This window comes from Eretmochelys imbricata, chromosome 5 (genome assembly GCF_965152235.1).
Source record: "Eretmochelys imbricata isolate rEreImb1 chromosome 5, rEreImb1.hap1, whole genome shotgun sequence".
NCBI lineage: Eukaryota > Metazoa > Chordata > Testudines > Cheloniidae > Eretmochelys > Eretmochelys imbricata.
In genome coordinates, this window is record NC_135576.1 from 103,237,817 (window position 1) to 103,251,792 (window position 13,976).

Sequence of the window (13,976 nt, forward strand, 5' to 3'; positions counted from 1 at the left end):
TGTGCTCAAGCTGTCCCAACCTGAGTGGTATACTGTGTTGATAGCCAGGGTTGGAGTGGACGTAGCCGCAGCCTGGCATGCATGGTCACATATGTGCAAGAGGCCATATATCCCAGGAGGCAGAGGCATGTTTTCACAGTCGAGGTTGGGAAGTTTTGCAGGCTGTGGACTATGTTCACCAGGGATTGGAAGCGTGCTTCCGGCAGAAGTACCCAGGCTAGGCCTGAGTCTAAGGCTGCTCCTATGAATTCTATCCTCTGGGTTGGTACCAGAGTAGATTTCGCGACATTGAGCAGGAGGCCTGGTCGATTGAACATGTTCATGGTGAGCTGGATGTGAGACTGCACCTGATCCCGAATAAGCCAGTCATCAAGGTATGGGAACACTTGTCGAGGTATGGGATCCGTTGTCGACGAAGGGAGGCAACCACAACAGCCATGCACTTGGTAAACACCCTGGGGACCGTAGATAGGGAAAAAGGACGGACAGTGAATTGAAAGTGCTGTTGATTGACCACAAAGCAAAGGAAGCGTCTGTGCGCTGGGTAGATCACCATGTGGAAGTATGCGTCCTTCATGTCGAGGGCAGCGTACCAGTCTCCAGGATCTGAGGAAGGAATAATGGTCCCTAGAGAGACCATGCAGAACTTCAACTTTACCATGAATTTGTTGAGTCCGTGTAGGTCCAGGATGGGCCGAAGCCCGCCCTTGGCCTTGGGGATTAGGAAGTAGTGGGAGTAAAAACCCCTGTCCCTTGACTCTCTTAGACTCTCCTAGACTCTCCTTGGAACCTGGGCATGATCGGACTTCCTGTAGAAGGAGGTGCTTGTGAAAAGGGGCCCTGAAGAGAGGTGGGGGTAGAGGGTGCGGGGAGAACCAACTTGAAGGGAGTAACCCCTTTCCACCGTGCAAAGGGCCCAAAAGTCTGACGTTATGTGAGACCATGCACGGAGGAAATGGGAGAGACTATCTTGGAAAGGTGGGGAAGGAGCCTGAATGGAGACTGGTGCTCCATCCTCAGGCGCACCTTCAAAAGGTTCTGCTTAGGCTCAGCCGATGGGGGAGGGTAGGACCTCTGAGGCTGTGGTCTGAAGGGCTTTCTCTGCATTACTGGGGTATGCATTCCCAGAGAGCGCATAATAGTTCTCGAGTCCTTCAGACTCTGCAGCCTTGAGTCTGTTTTGTCTGAGAACAGGCCCTGGCCATCAAAGGGTAGGTCCTGGAAGGTCTGCTGCAACTCTAGTGGTAAGCCAGAGACCTGCAGCCATGAGATGCGGCACATGGCTATGGCCGAGGTTAGGGTCCTAGCCACGGAGTCCACCATGTCCAGAGAGGCTTGCAGGGAGGTTCTGGCCACCTTCTTGCCCTCCTCCACTAAAGCCCCAAATTCCTCTCTGGACTCCTGTGGAACAAACTCTTTGAATTTCTCCATAGAGTACCATGAATTATAATCGTATCTGCCCAGGAGTGCCTGATGGTTGGCCACCCTGAGCTGCAACCCTCCGGCCGAGTACACCTTACGCCCAAACAAGTCTAGTCCTTTGATTTGGGCACTGGGGCCTGCTGACCATGCTGTTCCTTCTCATTAACTGAAGCCATGACAAGGGAACACAGTTTGGGGTGTGGGTAGAGGTACTCATACTCCTTTGAGGGGACAAAGTACTTCCTTTCCACCCCCTTGGTGGAATAGAGGCTGGCGATTGCCAGATTGTCTTGGCATTGGCCTATATAGTCCGTATGACTGGGAGGGCCACCCTGGATGGTGCCTCCACGGACAAAATGTCAACCACCAGGTCCTCTACCTGGAGGTTCATATTGCGCATCACCTTGCGGAGCAACTCCTAGTGGGCGTGGAGGTCCATAGGAGGAGGGCCCTAAACCGTAGTCCCTGCCACTGCCTCATCAGGCGAGGATGAGGAAGATACCCCTGGGACTAAGGGCTCCTGCGTGGGGTCCTCACGTGGAGGAACTTATTGCCCAAGGTCCACCACACTAGGTGCGTGGGCCTGTGTTGGCGCTGGAGTAGTCCCCTCAGAACCCTCGGGGGGGGGGGACGGGGACGGAGGGATGAGACACAGTGGCCTCTGGTATGGGAAGCCCCTGAAGGAACCCCTTGGGCCTGATGGTATGCCCAGGGGGTCCCAAAAGACCACAGTGAGGTCCTTGGCTCAGGTCCTGGCCTTCGCCCAGCCACTGGCCTGCACCATCCTCACCCTAGTCCTGGGCGTGTTGGCCACCTTGTGAGCGTGACGACATGGAGGCGGAATGAGACGGCCAAGAGTGGAATGAGGCGGCGCCAGAGTGGACAGTGCAGGAGCCATTACTTGTCCTGTGCGCTCCAACAATGGACTTGGCTCTGGCGCGGGAAGTGTCGGTGGCTATCAAACTGACAACGAAGAAGCAGTCAGCACCTGCTTGGGCTGCTGCTTCTTCTGGCCAGGAGACAGGGACTGGCGCCACGGTGGTGGAGGTGCCGGGGGGGCCCGACGCCGCGAGTCCTTAGCAGAGTCCGAACGCGGTTCTGGACCAGTCGGTGCCACAGGGGCGCTTCGCACTGAAGACAACGCCGAGTCCCGGTGAGCGGAGGAAGGGACCAGGCTAAGTGCCACCTCCAAAAGGAGCTGCTTGAGTCTAAAGTCCCGCTCCTTTTTGGTCCTTGGCTTGAAGGCTTTGCAAATGCGGCACTTGTCCGCTTGGTGGGATTCCCCCAGACACCTTAGGCAAGAGTCGTGGGGCGAGGGGGGTCCACCTGTTGGCATCGGCTTCAGGCAAGCCGAGCAGGGTTTGAAGCACAGAGACCCAGGCAGGGGCCCCAGTACCAGGACGGGGGAGAGGGGAGAAGACCCCGCTCCACCCTATTAAGTACACTAATCTAACTACACTAACTACTGACAACTAATTACAACTATTAACAGGTACTAAGAGAGAAAGCTAGGGAGAGTGGAGATCAGCTACGCTGCGCTCCACAGTTCCAACGACCATCCCGGGCGGTAAGAAGGAACTAAGGGGCACTGGGTCGGCTGGGGCAGATATCCGGCGCCATGAAGGCGCCACTCCAGTGGGTGCCTCAGCTGACCCACCGAGTGTTGCTGGGGTAAAAATCTTTTGACAATCATGCACGCGACGCGCACACACCTAACTGGAATCAATATGAGCAAGCACTCGAACAGCTTATTGTAGAAACTTTTCTCCTTTCATTAAAGATAGATTGCACCCTCTTGAAACGTAAGCATTCTATCTTTGATGCCCAGCCAAATACCAGGCTCTGAGTTGCACCAGCCCTGGACTGGGATGTTTGATCTTGCCCCCATGTCATGCTAGAAGGTCTTGCAACATGCTTTTGAACAGACCCCAAAATCCTTTTATTTACTTATCATCATTATTGTTATTTTTGATTGTTATTTTCTTTGGAGTCTGGACCTTGACTATACCTTGCCCAAGAAATTTGGACCTTGACAAAAAATAATTGACTACCCCGATTATGCTAGACTATACTATAAAAACTCCTAAAGAAACTAGTTATATACAAGTCTTACAGGAATGGTGCAGTAAAAAAGATGCTGAGGACATGGAAGATTCTGACTCAGAGCATGCGGTGGTCAGAAGGAACTGGAGAGGCGTCAGCCCACATCTCCCTTTACGCCATTGGTTGGGAGCACGAGAACTATGGCACATGTGGGCTAATGGAAACTGCTTGTAAGAAACTCCGGACTCAGACACATGGGTGTCCCACATGTGGGATACACATAGGCACCATCGCTGAAAGAAGAACAAGTTGTCAGGAGCAAAATCAATTATCCCAGTTTCCAAATTACTGCCACTACCCACTACTCTGCTAAGAAGGTAGTTCCACTACATAATACCAGGATATCATTGATAAACAGGACTGGTTGTCTTTTAAGTTACTAATAAGTTTTCTTGATGTCAGATCTCTCAACTGGAGATAAACAGAGAAAGAGGCTCCAAGCCCACTGCAACAAGACAATTTGCCTTTATTTGATAACACTTCTTCTTTTTACACTTTGTGGTGTTCCAAAGTCTGGTAAGACTTTTAACCATTGCAAAGCTACACTTGGCACTCCACCCACTCTTTGCACATACATATGCACTCTAAAAATAACTGGGGAAGGCAAATCCTTTCACTGCTGAAGATTAACCGACTATCCTTTCAGGTAGACCATAGCACTCCAACAAAATCAGCATATACAGAGTGCAGCTGAACCAGCCTCCACAGGAAATAGATGGACTGCTCCACAAGGATCAAAAGAGAGACAGTCTACCTAGCTTCCTGCATGCTACTTCTAAGAATATTGTTGGTTAGAACAAATATATGTAAGTATTTAAACATGTTTATTGAGCCAAATTCATTCCCGGTGTAACCGAACAGAAGTCAGGGAAGAGTGGCCCACCATGAGCAATGACAACAAAAAAAGTTACAATAATCTCAAGCAGCTACATTATTTTAACTGCTTGGAAATGAACAATCCTCTTATGAATTGTCCTGTATCCAAGGACAAAATACCCTTCTTTGAAGGGGGAAAGGAAGGCTGAAGAGAGAAACATCAGTTTAAAAAAAAGAATTTTTTAAATGTAGGCTATATATTATGTAAGGTTTTTCTTACCTGGAGAAAGACTCGCTTAGGCTTTGGATTAGCAGAATCAGAACTGTATGGGAAGAATACTCCACTGCAAACAAGAATTAGTGTAACTCCAAACACTGTAGTTAAAGTTATCAGTGTCTTCTTTGTACTTTTGGCAAGATAGATGAAGTTAAGCTACAGAATAAAAATATCAGACACTAGTTATGAAATTACTGCACTGAATAGCGAAAGCTAGTGCTAGTATATTTCTAAAGATCTAATTTATGGAATTCAGAGGACATTTTAAAATGTGATTATCTTCACAAGTGTTATTTAATTTGATGCAAGAGATGTTAAGTCTTGCAATCTTAAATAACCAATATGCTAGATCTATGTGCAAATTTCCTGGAGTTTTAAGAAAGCACACATAGTTTTTTAAAATGTTCATTAGAAAATGGTACCTGATTATTTTTAATTAGAGGACTGTGTGAGGGCCATTGTTAAAAACAGTGTTGAAACATCATGGTATTTATATATTATTCAGGTCAATTTATACACAATGCCACATTCTTCCTAAATTACACTAAAGTCTTAATTAGCCTCCAGTATTAAAATATCTCAAGAAAGTTAAATTATGTTTTTCAATTGAGGATACTCTTCCCTTGCACTGATCTGTGCATCTCCTCCCTACAGCAGATATATTCTTGTGTTCTGTCTAAATGGGTTTGCTTCAACTAACAATGTATTGTTTACTGCATTTAAACTCTCTCCTGTACAATGACTCAGTTTAATCTCACCATGAATGCAAAAGAATCATCCTGAATACAGGAAGGGAAGTTTATAATGGGATGGACCCCCATCTTCATAGACAGCAGGTTACTTCAACAGAATATTGACCAAAAAAATGTACTCGTCCTCTCGGGGACTCCTTCACCAATAGGGGAAAGCCACTGAGCTTCCCCATCAGCATCTCATTTTCATATCATTTATAAATCCAACTCTCTAGTCAGATACTGGGCAAAATTCAACCCTGTAATATGTAAAACTTCAATCAACTTCACTGAGAGGAGCACACCATTATATGAAGGTAGAATTTGGCTTTCAAGTATCCACAAACAGCAGCTCTGAAGAGTCTAGTTTAATTTTAATGTGTTGATTTAGCTACTTTTATGGGAGTTCCTTGTAATACGCTAGCTTTTTAGCCTACAATTAAACCACGATTAATTTCAAATATTCCTTTAAAAAAGTAGCTCAATATATAGATTACAAGATCTAAAAAAAAAAAAAAAAAAAAAAACTCCTTACAAAATAGGAAGATAGAATTACAGTGCTGCTAAGGATAAAGGCTGCCAGCACTACATCAGGTGGAATTTCTGTACCACTTCGACCCATGATGGGAATGAACATTTCAAATATCGTCCAGGTGAGGTACATTATATACAGGTATGGAATAAACATTCCCAGCATGTAAATCACAACAAATCTTATTGTGGCACCTACAGGAGAGAGGAAAAAAACAAGCAAGCATTATATTCTGTAGCCTGTAAGATACAGAATTTACAGTTTTAATTAGTTACTGTATATAATATCAAGGCACAAATACAAGCTATTTCCAAGGGCGAGGTCCATCTACATGGACAGAAGGCTCCATTTGGTACAGACCATGCCAGTGCAAGACATTTTTAAAGCCACATAATACTATATTGATATTGTGAAGAAAGCGAAACAGACTTTTGTCTCAATATCTGTGTCTAACTATAACACTGCTTTAGGTCCCATCTTCCATCTAAATATTTGAACAATGATCAAAAAACTGAAAACACTGATAATTTACCCCACTGAATCTATATTGATATATATATTATATTAGTAGCCAAAAGCCGAGGCTCTCTCACATGGGTGTAGCATTTGGGCCAAATAATCCACAACTGTGCAACCTTCCTCACATGGTCAATGAAATTGTTGCATGCAAATTAGTTGTAAAGGAAGGGTGGTGACAGGTTGAGTTACCTCTGATATCACAATGGTCTAGGACTCTTGGCATGGCATAGATGTGTAGCCGTACAACAAACAGGTGTAATTCGTAAAGTCAAAATAGTTGAGAACTTAGAAAGTGGATGGTAACAGACTGCAAACTCTAGTGATGATTGAACCTTGTGATATGCTGAACAAAGAGACATGCTTGTTGCTGTTTCCATAGCTTCACACTGACAGACATTCTAGGCTTCAGGGTGACAATACTGGAATATTATATATAGAGCCCTGCAAATCCGCTTTGTATCTGATATCCGCTTTGTATCTGTGGATATCTGCGTCCATGGAGGAAGATATCCCTGGACCATTTTTGTGGATTGCAGATTGGATGTGGATATAAATTTTGTATCCGCACAGGACTCTAATTACATAGATGACTCAAACCACTCCTACATATCTGCTCTATTCTAAAAAGCTGCCTTTATGTCAAGGTTACAGTTATTCCTAACAAAATGCTACTGGTTTTCTTAAGTTAGAATAATTCAGAGCTCAGAGAAGTTATTTTTGTTTAAAGAACCACACCACATTAATGGGAATTCTCTTTAGTTTAGTTCAAGTTGGCTGTAATCATGCCCGGACATATAATAACTGAGCTGCCAGGTTGTCAAATAATAAAATCAAATTTTACCTTTTTGTTTGAATTCTCTATAGGTCAATAGTTTTGTGAGTAAAGGAAACGCTACCCACATTGCACAGATGAATGCAGAGCAAAGGCCTAGCTGAGTGATTAGAACCAATGCAATAGACCAAACAAGAAGTGAGACATCAAAGAACATCTCCCCCAGGTACTGCTCATTTGCATTCTGTAAAGAAAAAAGAGAAAAAATACAGAATTAGCCCGCACAGTGATCAGTATATATCAGATCTCTTAAGGCCACTACTGCAAATTTCTGTTGCTTATACACAGCTAAAGTTTTGTTTGGTCACCATCTATCCTTTTATAAACACTGCCACACCAGTTTCTTTCCCTTTATGGAGCTATATAATTAGATGCTACATCAGAGCAGATTCAAAAAAGTAGTTTACAGGAGATTAGTTTGGAAGTTGGAGAGAAGGAAGAGAGAATTAACAGAAAAAGGCAGGCAACATTTTCTAGATGTATGTTTTATCCACATTGCTTTTTACTTTCATATGTAGCAAATGGTTTGTAACCACATGAAAACACATTTCACAAACACTTAAGAAGATTCTGAGTTACAGTTTCAGCAGCAGCTGTAACTATGCCTCTTCCTATATATACAGTTTTATTACTGCATATACAATTACATTAAAGCCTTTTTTGGGTATAGTATTTTATATTGTCAAATTCGGGGGTTATTTTATTTTTTTCAAAGGAAACACCAGGATCCACAGGCAAGATCAGGCACATTTTTAACATTGGTTAGCAATGTTAGTGAAAACATGTGGTAGGGGGTTTCACCTTCATCAACTCTAGTTTGTTAAGTTCTAGTAATAGAAACCATTTCATCTCTATTTCTCTTGTAACCATTTCTGATTTTAATACCTTATACTTGTACTCACTTAAAACCTATCTTCTTGTATGTAAATAAACTTGTTTTATTCTTTAATCAAAACTAATCCAATTGTTGTCGTTAAACTGGACTATGAGATAACTCCATTTAAAGTAGCAGGACTTTAGAGGGGCAACAGACCTAAAATATCTGACCTGTTCAGGAGAGGGTTGGACAGTACAGAACATACATTTTGAGGGAAAATTTGGGACTGGGAGTGTATTGAGATAACCACGCAAGTGGTAATCAAGGCTGGTGGAAACCAGAGTGTGACTGAAGCATGTATAGCTGCAGCCTGCCAGCAGACGCTCAGGGTGTGACTTGCATGCTGTTTTTTTGTTTATTGAGGGGCCAAAGTTGCGAGTTACGGTAGCAAAGCACTGTGAGGCACCCCAGGTTGCAGGACAAAGGTGACACAGCCCTTCAATGTCTGGACTGCACCCCAGAATATCATAGCAACATGATGACAAATGAAATTCAATGTCAGTAATGCAAAGTAATGCTCATTGGAAGTGAAAATGTAAACTACCGATACACCTTACAGGGTTCTAAATTAATTATAGGAACTCAAGAAAGGGACCTGGACGTCACCGTAGATAGCTCAATGAAGACTTCTACTCAATGTGCAGCTGTGGTCAAAAAACCAAACAAGAAATTAGGATGCGTAAGGAATGGGATGAACACCATGGAAATTATAATACCATTATATAAATCAATGGTATGGCCTCACCTAGAATACTCTGTGTAATACTCAAAATGGAAAGTGCAGAATTAGAAATTCACAGAAGAGCAACAAGAGAATGATCAAAGCCAGGGGAAAACTCATATGAATAGATTGAAAAGACTGGGATTGTTATCTTAGAAAGGAGAAAAATAAGAGGGCACATGATAAAAGTATATAAAATAATGAATAGTACAGAGAAGGTAAACTGGGAACTTCTGTTCTCTCTGCCTTATAACACAAGACTAAAGGATCATTTAATAAAAATTTAAAAGGTGAGAAATTCAAAACAAATAAAAGGAACCACTTTTCCACACAGTCTGTGATTAATCTGTGGAACTCATTGCCACAGGCAGTTATCTGAAGCCAAAAAAATTAACAAGATTCAAAGAATGACTGAATAACTACATAGATAAAGAATATGCAGAGTTATCATAATTAGTGATAACAAGAACATCAAAACCTCATGCTTCAGGGTTAAACCAATTTAACTACTAGAGACCAGGATGAGACCTAATGCAGTAGAATTATCTTAAATTAGCCTACCATGGGGTTCTTGCCCTTTCTTCTGAAGCATCTAGTATTGGTCACTGTCAGACACAATATTCTCAACTAGATGGGTCTAGGGACTGATCCAGTTTGATAATATGCTTAAAAATATTCAACTTAACACCCCTAAGAGATGTCCTTTAAATACATGTTAGACAGAGATACAAATCTTCATGAAGCTTATGAGCCAACTGAACTGATGGGCTTCCAAGTAGCCAATACTGTATCACAGTTCAGATTATTAAATCCCTGTTCATCGTCAGTAATGATCTAATTTTTCTACTCCATGTCACCAACCAGTAAACTACAAAGAATCAGCACTTACCTTATAATAGAACTTTTTGGCTAACGTGTGCACAAGGATTAGTTTAGCTGCAGCTGCAGTTCCATACAAGAAGATGGAGACATAGAAGTGGTTATACCAAGAAAGAGACCGTCCGATGAGAGAGATGAACACTGCCACAATAAGAACAGTCACTAATGTGGAGAACCAACTTAACAATGTGAAGCCAAATGCAACGGAGAGCTCCTTCATGTAGTTAATAGCTAAGGAAGAGAGAAAGAATAGTAAACTCAAATGCAGTGGGCCATTTTATTAGCTACATCTTATAGTTAGGGTGCTATACTGGAACTAAAATTACAACAATGATCACCTTGGTCATTAAAGCAATTAAACAAGATGCAATGTAGGTTTAGGGGTCTGCTGTTGAAGATTCCTTTGCAGCATCAGGGCCTAAGCTATCCAGCCCATGTCCTTATCACTATAAGATCCTTTCTTACTGAACTAGTGATTTGTTCAGGGCATTTCCCTTGAGAGATTATCCCACAGCCTAGGAAACCTCTTGTTTGTTTTTTTTAAGGATTCCAGTTTATGTTTTCCCAGAGAAACAAGGTAGTTTCCGTAGCTTCTGTAGGAGGTTACATGGGTCACTCGCAGGTTTAAACTAGTGTAAAGGGTGGATTCTCTGTAACATGAAGTCTTTAAACCATGATTTGAGTATTTCAGTAACTCAGCCAGGGTTTGGGGGTCTGTTTCAGGAGTGGGTGAGGTTCTGTGGCCTGCAATGTGCAGGAGGTCAGACTAGATGATCACGATGGTCCCTTCGGACCTTAAAGTCTATAAGTCTATTTAGCCTACATGAACAAGGTCCTTTAAGTAAGTTTTAGTACCCCTTTATTCCTTTTAAAGACTGTTTTATTATTTGCTGCTGTATATTGACAAATTTGTATGTAAAAAGATACCCCTTTTTTAAATAAGAAAGAAAAAAGCCCTGCCCGTGTTACTAAAACTAACAATTTAAACTGGACATTGAATCATTTTGAAATAATTTCAGATGGCTGTTTTTAACTTTTTAAAAAATGCCACTGAAATTTTCATGAAAAGCTGAGCTACAACACATTCTTGATTTTGGGCCTATGATGATATCCCTTCATCACTGTAGTCATTTCATGCTTGAGTGACTTAATACAATGAGCTCCAAAGCAAATGACACAAGCCACTGAGTACACAATATCCATTTTAAAGTTCATCTATGCAAGTAACTGCATAATCTGCTGATAATTTCCTATCATGTTAGCTCCTGTTTATTTAAAAACTTACAAGTTCCTCCTCTTCAGAAAAATCACATTTGTCTTAACTGGACTTACCCCTGTTTCTGGGCTGTAATATTTTTTTTCCTAGATAAAGGACAGTAACTGCAGTTATTATATAGTTCATGATGGTGCCAATACGAGCAGGGTAGGCCAGGACAAACAGACCAAATACATCAAAGAAGACCACATTTCCATGCCGATAGTCAAAAGATTTTGCCAATTTATCTGATGTTGCTAAGTATTTTAGCATTCCTAATATATTGTCACCTGTTTAAGGGGGGGGAAAAAAAGACAATATATATAATAGGAAAATAGGAAAAACAAGTGCATAGTTCTATATATAGATGTTATAAAAAAAGAAAAACATTACATCTTAAAATTATACTTCTACATCACGTTAGAAATGTGTTTAAGATCTTTCAGCTGTCATTTCATATTTGTTTACACACAATGCAAAATATTCTTCTAAACCAGGAGTTCTCAAACTTCAATGGACCGCGACCCCCTTCTGACAACAAAAATTACTACACAACCCCAGGAGGTGGGACCGAAGCCTAAGTCTGCCTGATTCCCACTGCCCCAGGTGGGGTGCCAAAGCCAAAGCCCGAGCCTCACTACCCTGAGCAGGGTAGAGGGCCAAAGCCAAAGCCCAAGGGGTTCAGCTCCAGTCAGAGGGACCTGTAACCTGAGCCCCGCCGCTCAGGGCTCAATGCTTCAGCTTTGGCCCTGGGCAGTGGGGCTTGGGCTTCAGCCCTGAGCTCCAGCAAGTTTAGCTAAGCCAGGTCTGGCGATCCCATTAAAATGGGGTCACAACCCACTTTGTGGTCCTGACCCACAGTTTGAGAACCACTGTTCTAAACCTACATAGTGACCCTTAATATAAAAAATCCTTGGGAACCAAGCTCTAAGCAGTGACATGCTCTTGCTGTAACAAATTATCAAAATGAGGAGCATCAGCTTTACAACAAGGATAGGGGGGGAAAAAAACAGAAGTACACTAGATCTTGCAGCTGTATTACTTTAAAAACAAGACAAAACATGTAAAACTGTTTGATCTCCATGAAAGTTATTCACAGAACTCTGCTGCTGAACCAATTCCTTCAACTAAAACTGAATATTAGCTATATAATTTATTCATGACTGCAAGACGACAACTGATGCTTGAGTGCCTATAAAAAGATTGAGAAACAAGCCTGGAAAGAGTAAAATTGATTTAATTCTACTAGTCAAAGAAAGAAGACACTAATTTTGTTAATATTCCTGGTGGTGACGAGCATACACTTGGGTGTTGTGGTTTTTCAAAAATCTATTAATAATTTCTTTTACAGATTCTCTTAAGAGTAAATTTAGTGCTTATAAAAAGGTAAAATATTGACAGATCTGGAAAGTGAATTGTTCTCTTTATCCCCAGAAATAATAAAATATGGGCAGTGGCAGCAGCAGAAGCTTGCCCAGATTGTCCTGCCATTTTCGTTCTGCCCTGGTTAGGGAAGGACCAATCCTAGAGGCAGTTCAGTCTCCATGTCACCCATTTAACCCTCAGCCTCCTTGTGGAGAATATTAAACAAGGATTCAAAGTATTGTGCATATTTGCCCATATGAAAATGGCCAGAGACAGATCTTTGAACAGTCATCAGAGGGCGATGAATTTGGTCAACACTGGCCTGGCCAGATTTCAATCTGAAAGAGGCTCCATAGCTTGTTACAAATCAGGAGCCACTGAATTCTGAGAAGTTTCATTTCTTTTGAAATTTACCAAATGTTTAGATTATGCATCATTAATCGTTAGGAAATTTCCAACTTATAGGGGCTATGATAAGGATTAGTGGGAAAAGTAAGCAATTTTCATTTAGCCATATTCTTTATCGAATTTTTGATGGAAGTCTGAATACCAACCTGCTCTCTGAATTGAATCCGTTAGTATTCTGTCTGGTGTGTCATATTTTGTATGGTAAATGTAGCCATTTTCAATAAAAGCCAAGTCTATTCCTATGAAGATAGAAAAGGACTATGATTAAAGTTACCTAAACCTAATCAAAAACACTTGAAAGCTTTCAGAACATTTTACAAAGTAAAAAATAGTTTTGTTCTACCAGTGTAACCCAACAACCACTTTTGACTACTATGACTTGAACAGCTTACCACATGTAGTAAGACTGCTTAAGAACCAATTTTGTAACAGAACCTGGACATATTTAATTAAAGGTATATGAAAATATTTGAACCTTCTGTATTTTACTGCCATGCCTGGTTTTTATACACACAGCTTTCCTCTACTGTAGAAAGTCATGCCTATGCCAATATTCCTGATCACCTGATTCTCTAATGAAGCTAGCCTCTAGCCTCCAAGGACAGCATAAGCCCCCTATCACCTTCCATAGTTTATCTGGTGACTGGTTGTCTGCCCGAAGCAGTGGAATATCACTCTTACCAGCCAACAGCCAAATTCCAGATTTTGTGCTTTCCCAGCATCATCACTAAAGATTCAGTGTGGTTCTATACAGAAAAGCAACTAGAAAATGTAATCCTGAGATTGCATGATTACCACTGCTTAACAATTCTGTGTGGTCAGCTTACAAGTAAAAAGAGATTTTTTGTAATTGCCAGTCTTGCAAAGTCTGCTTGGACTCCAAAAATCAAGCTGAGTTCTTTCCTTCCCATGAATCACCACTAGTAGAGATTCTGCAAGCCAAATGATGCCTTCAGTGTACCCCTGTGAAATTCATGGTGTGTACGCTCACAGTAGTACCTACATACTCTTAGTGCTGTCACTGATTTTGTACCAGTGTAGCTGATCAAAACAAACAAACAACTTTGTTGGTGCACGAGAAGGAATAGAATCCATTTCTCAGACACAGCTGTTTTCGCTCTGCATGGCTATCAGAAGAAAGGCAATAAAAACTCATTTGCCACCTAATAGAGTAGGTACGTTTCCAAACACAGATGGACACAGATTAGCTACATCAGAAGGTACTATGCTTACAAAATC

The 13,976-nt window shown here is 41.8% G+C and overlaps 1 protein-coding gene across 1 annotated transcript in view; it reads right to left on the minus strand.

Moving 5' to 3' along the window:
* Positions 1 to 13,976, minus strand: part of ERMP1 (endoplasmic reticulum metallopeptidase 1) — a 49,864-nt gene that overhangs the window by 13,640 nt on the left and 22,248 nt on the right. Inside the window, exons 6-11 of the mRNA XM_077817642.1 lie at positions 12,884 to 12,976; positions 11,042 to 11,254; positions 9,720 to 9,940; positions 7,242 to 7,416; positions 5,885 to 6,075; positions 4,622 to 4,774 (exon numbers count right to left, since the gene is read on the minus strand). Coding sequence (XP_077673768.1) covers positions 4,622 to 4,774; positions 5,885 to 6,075; positions 7,242 to 7,416; positions 9,720 to 9,940; positions 11,042 to 11,254; positions 12,884 to 12,976 — 1,046 coding nt within the window. The remainder of the gene's footprint in view (positions 1 to 4,621; positions 4,775 to 5,884; positions 6,076 to 7,241; positions 7,417 to 9,719; positions 9,941 to 11,041; positions 11,255 to 12,883; positions 12,977 to 13,976) is intronic.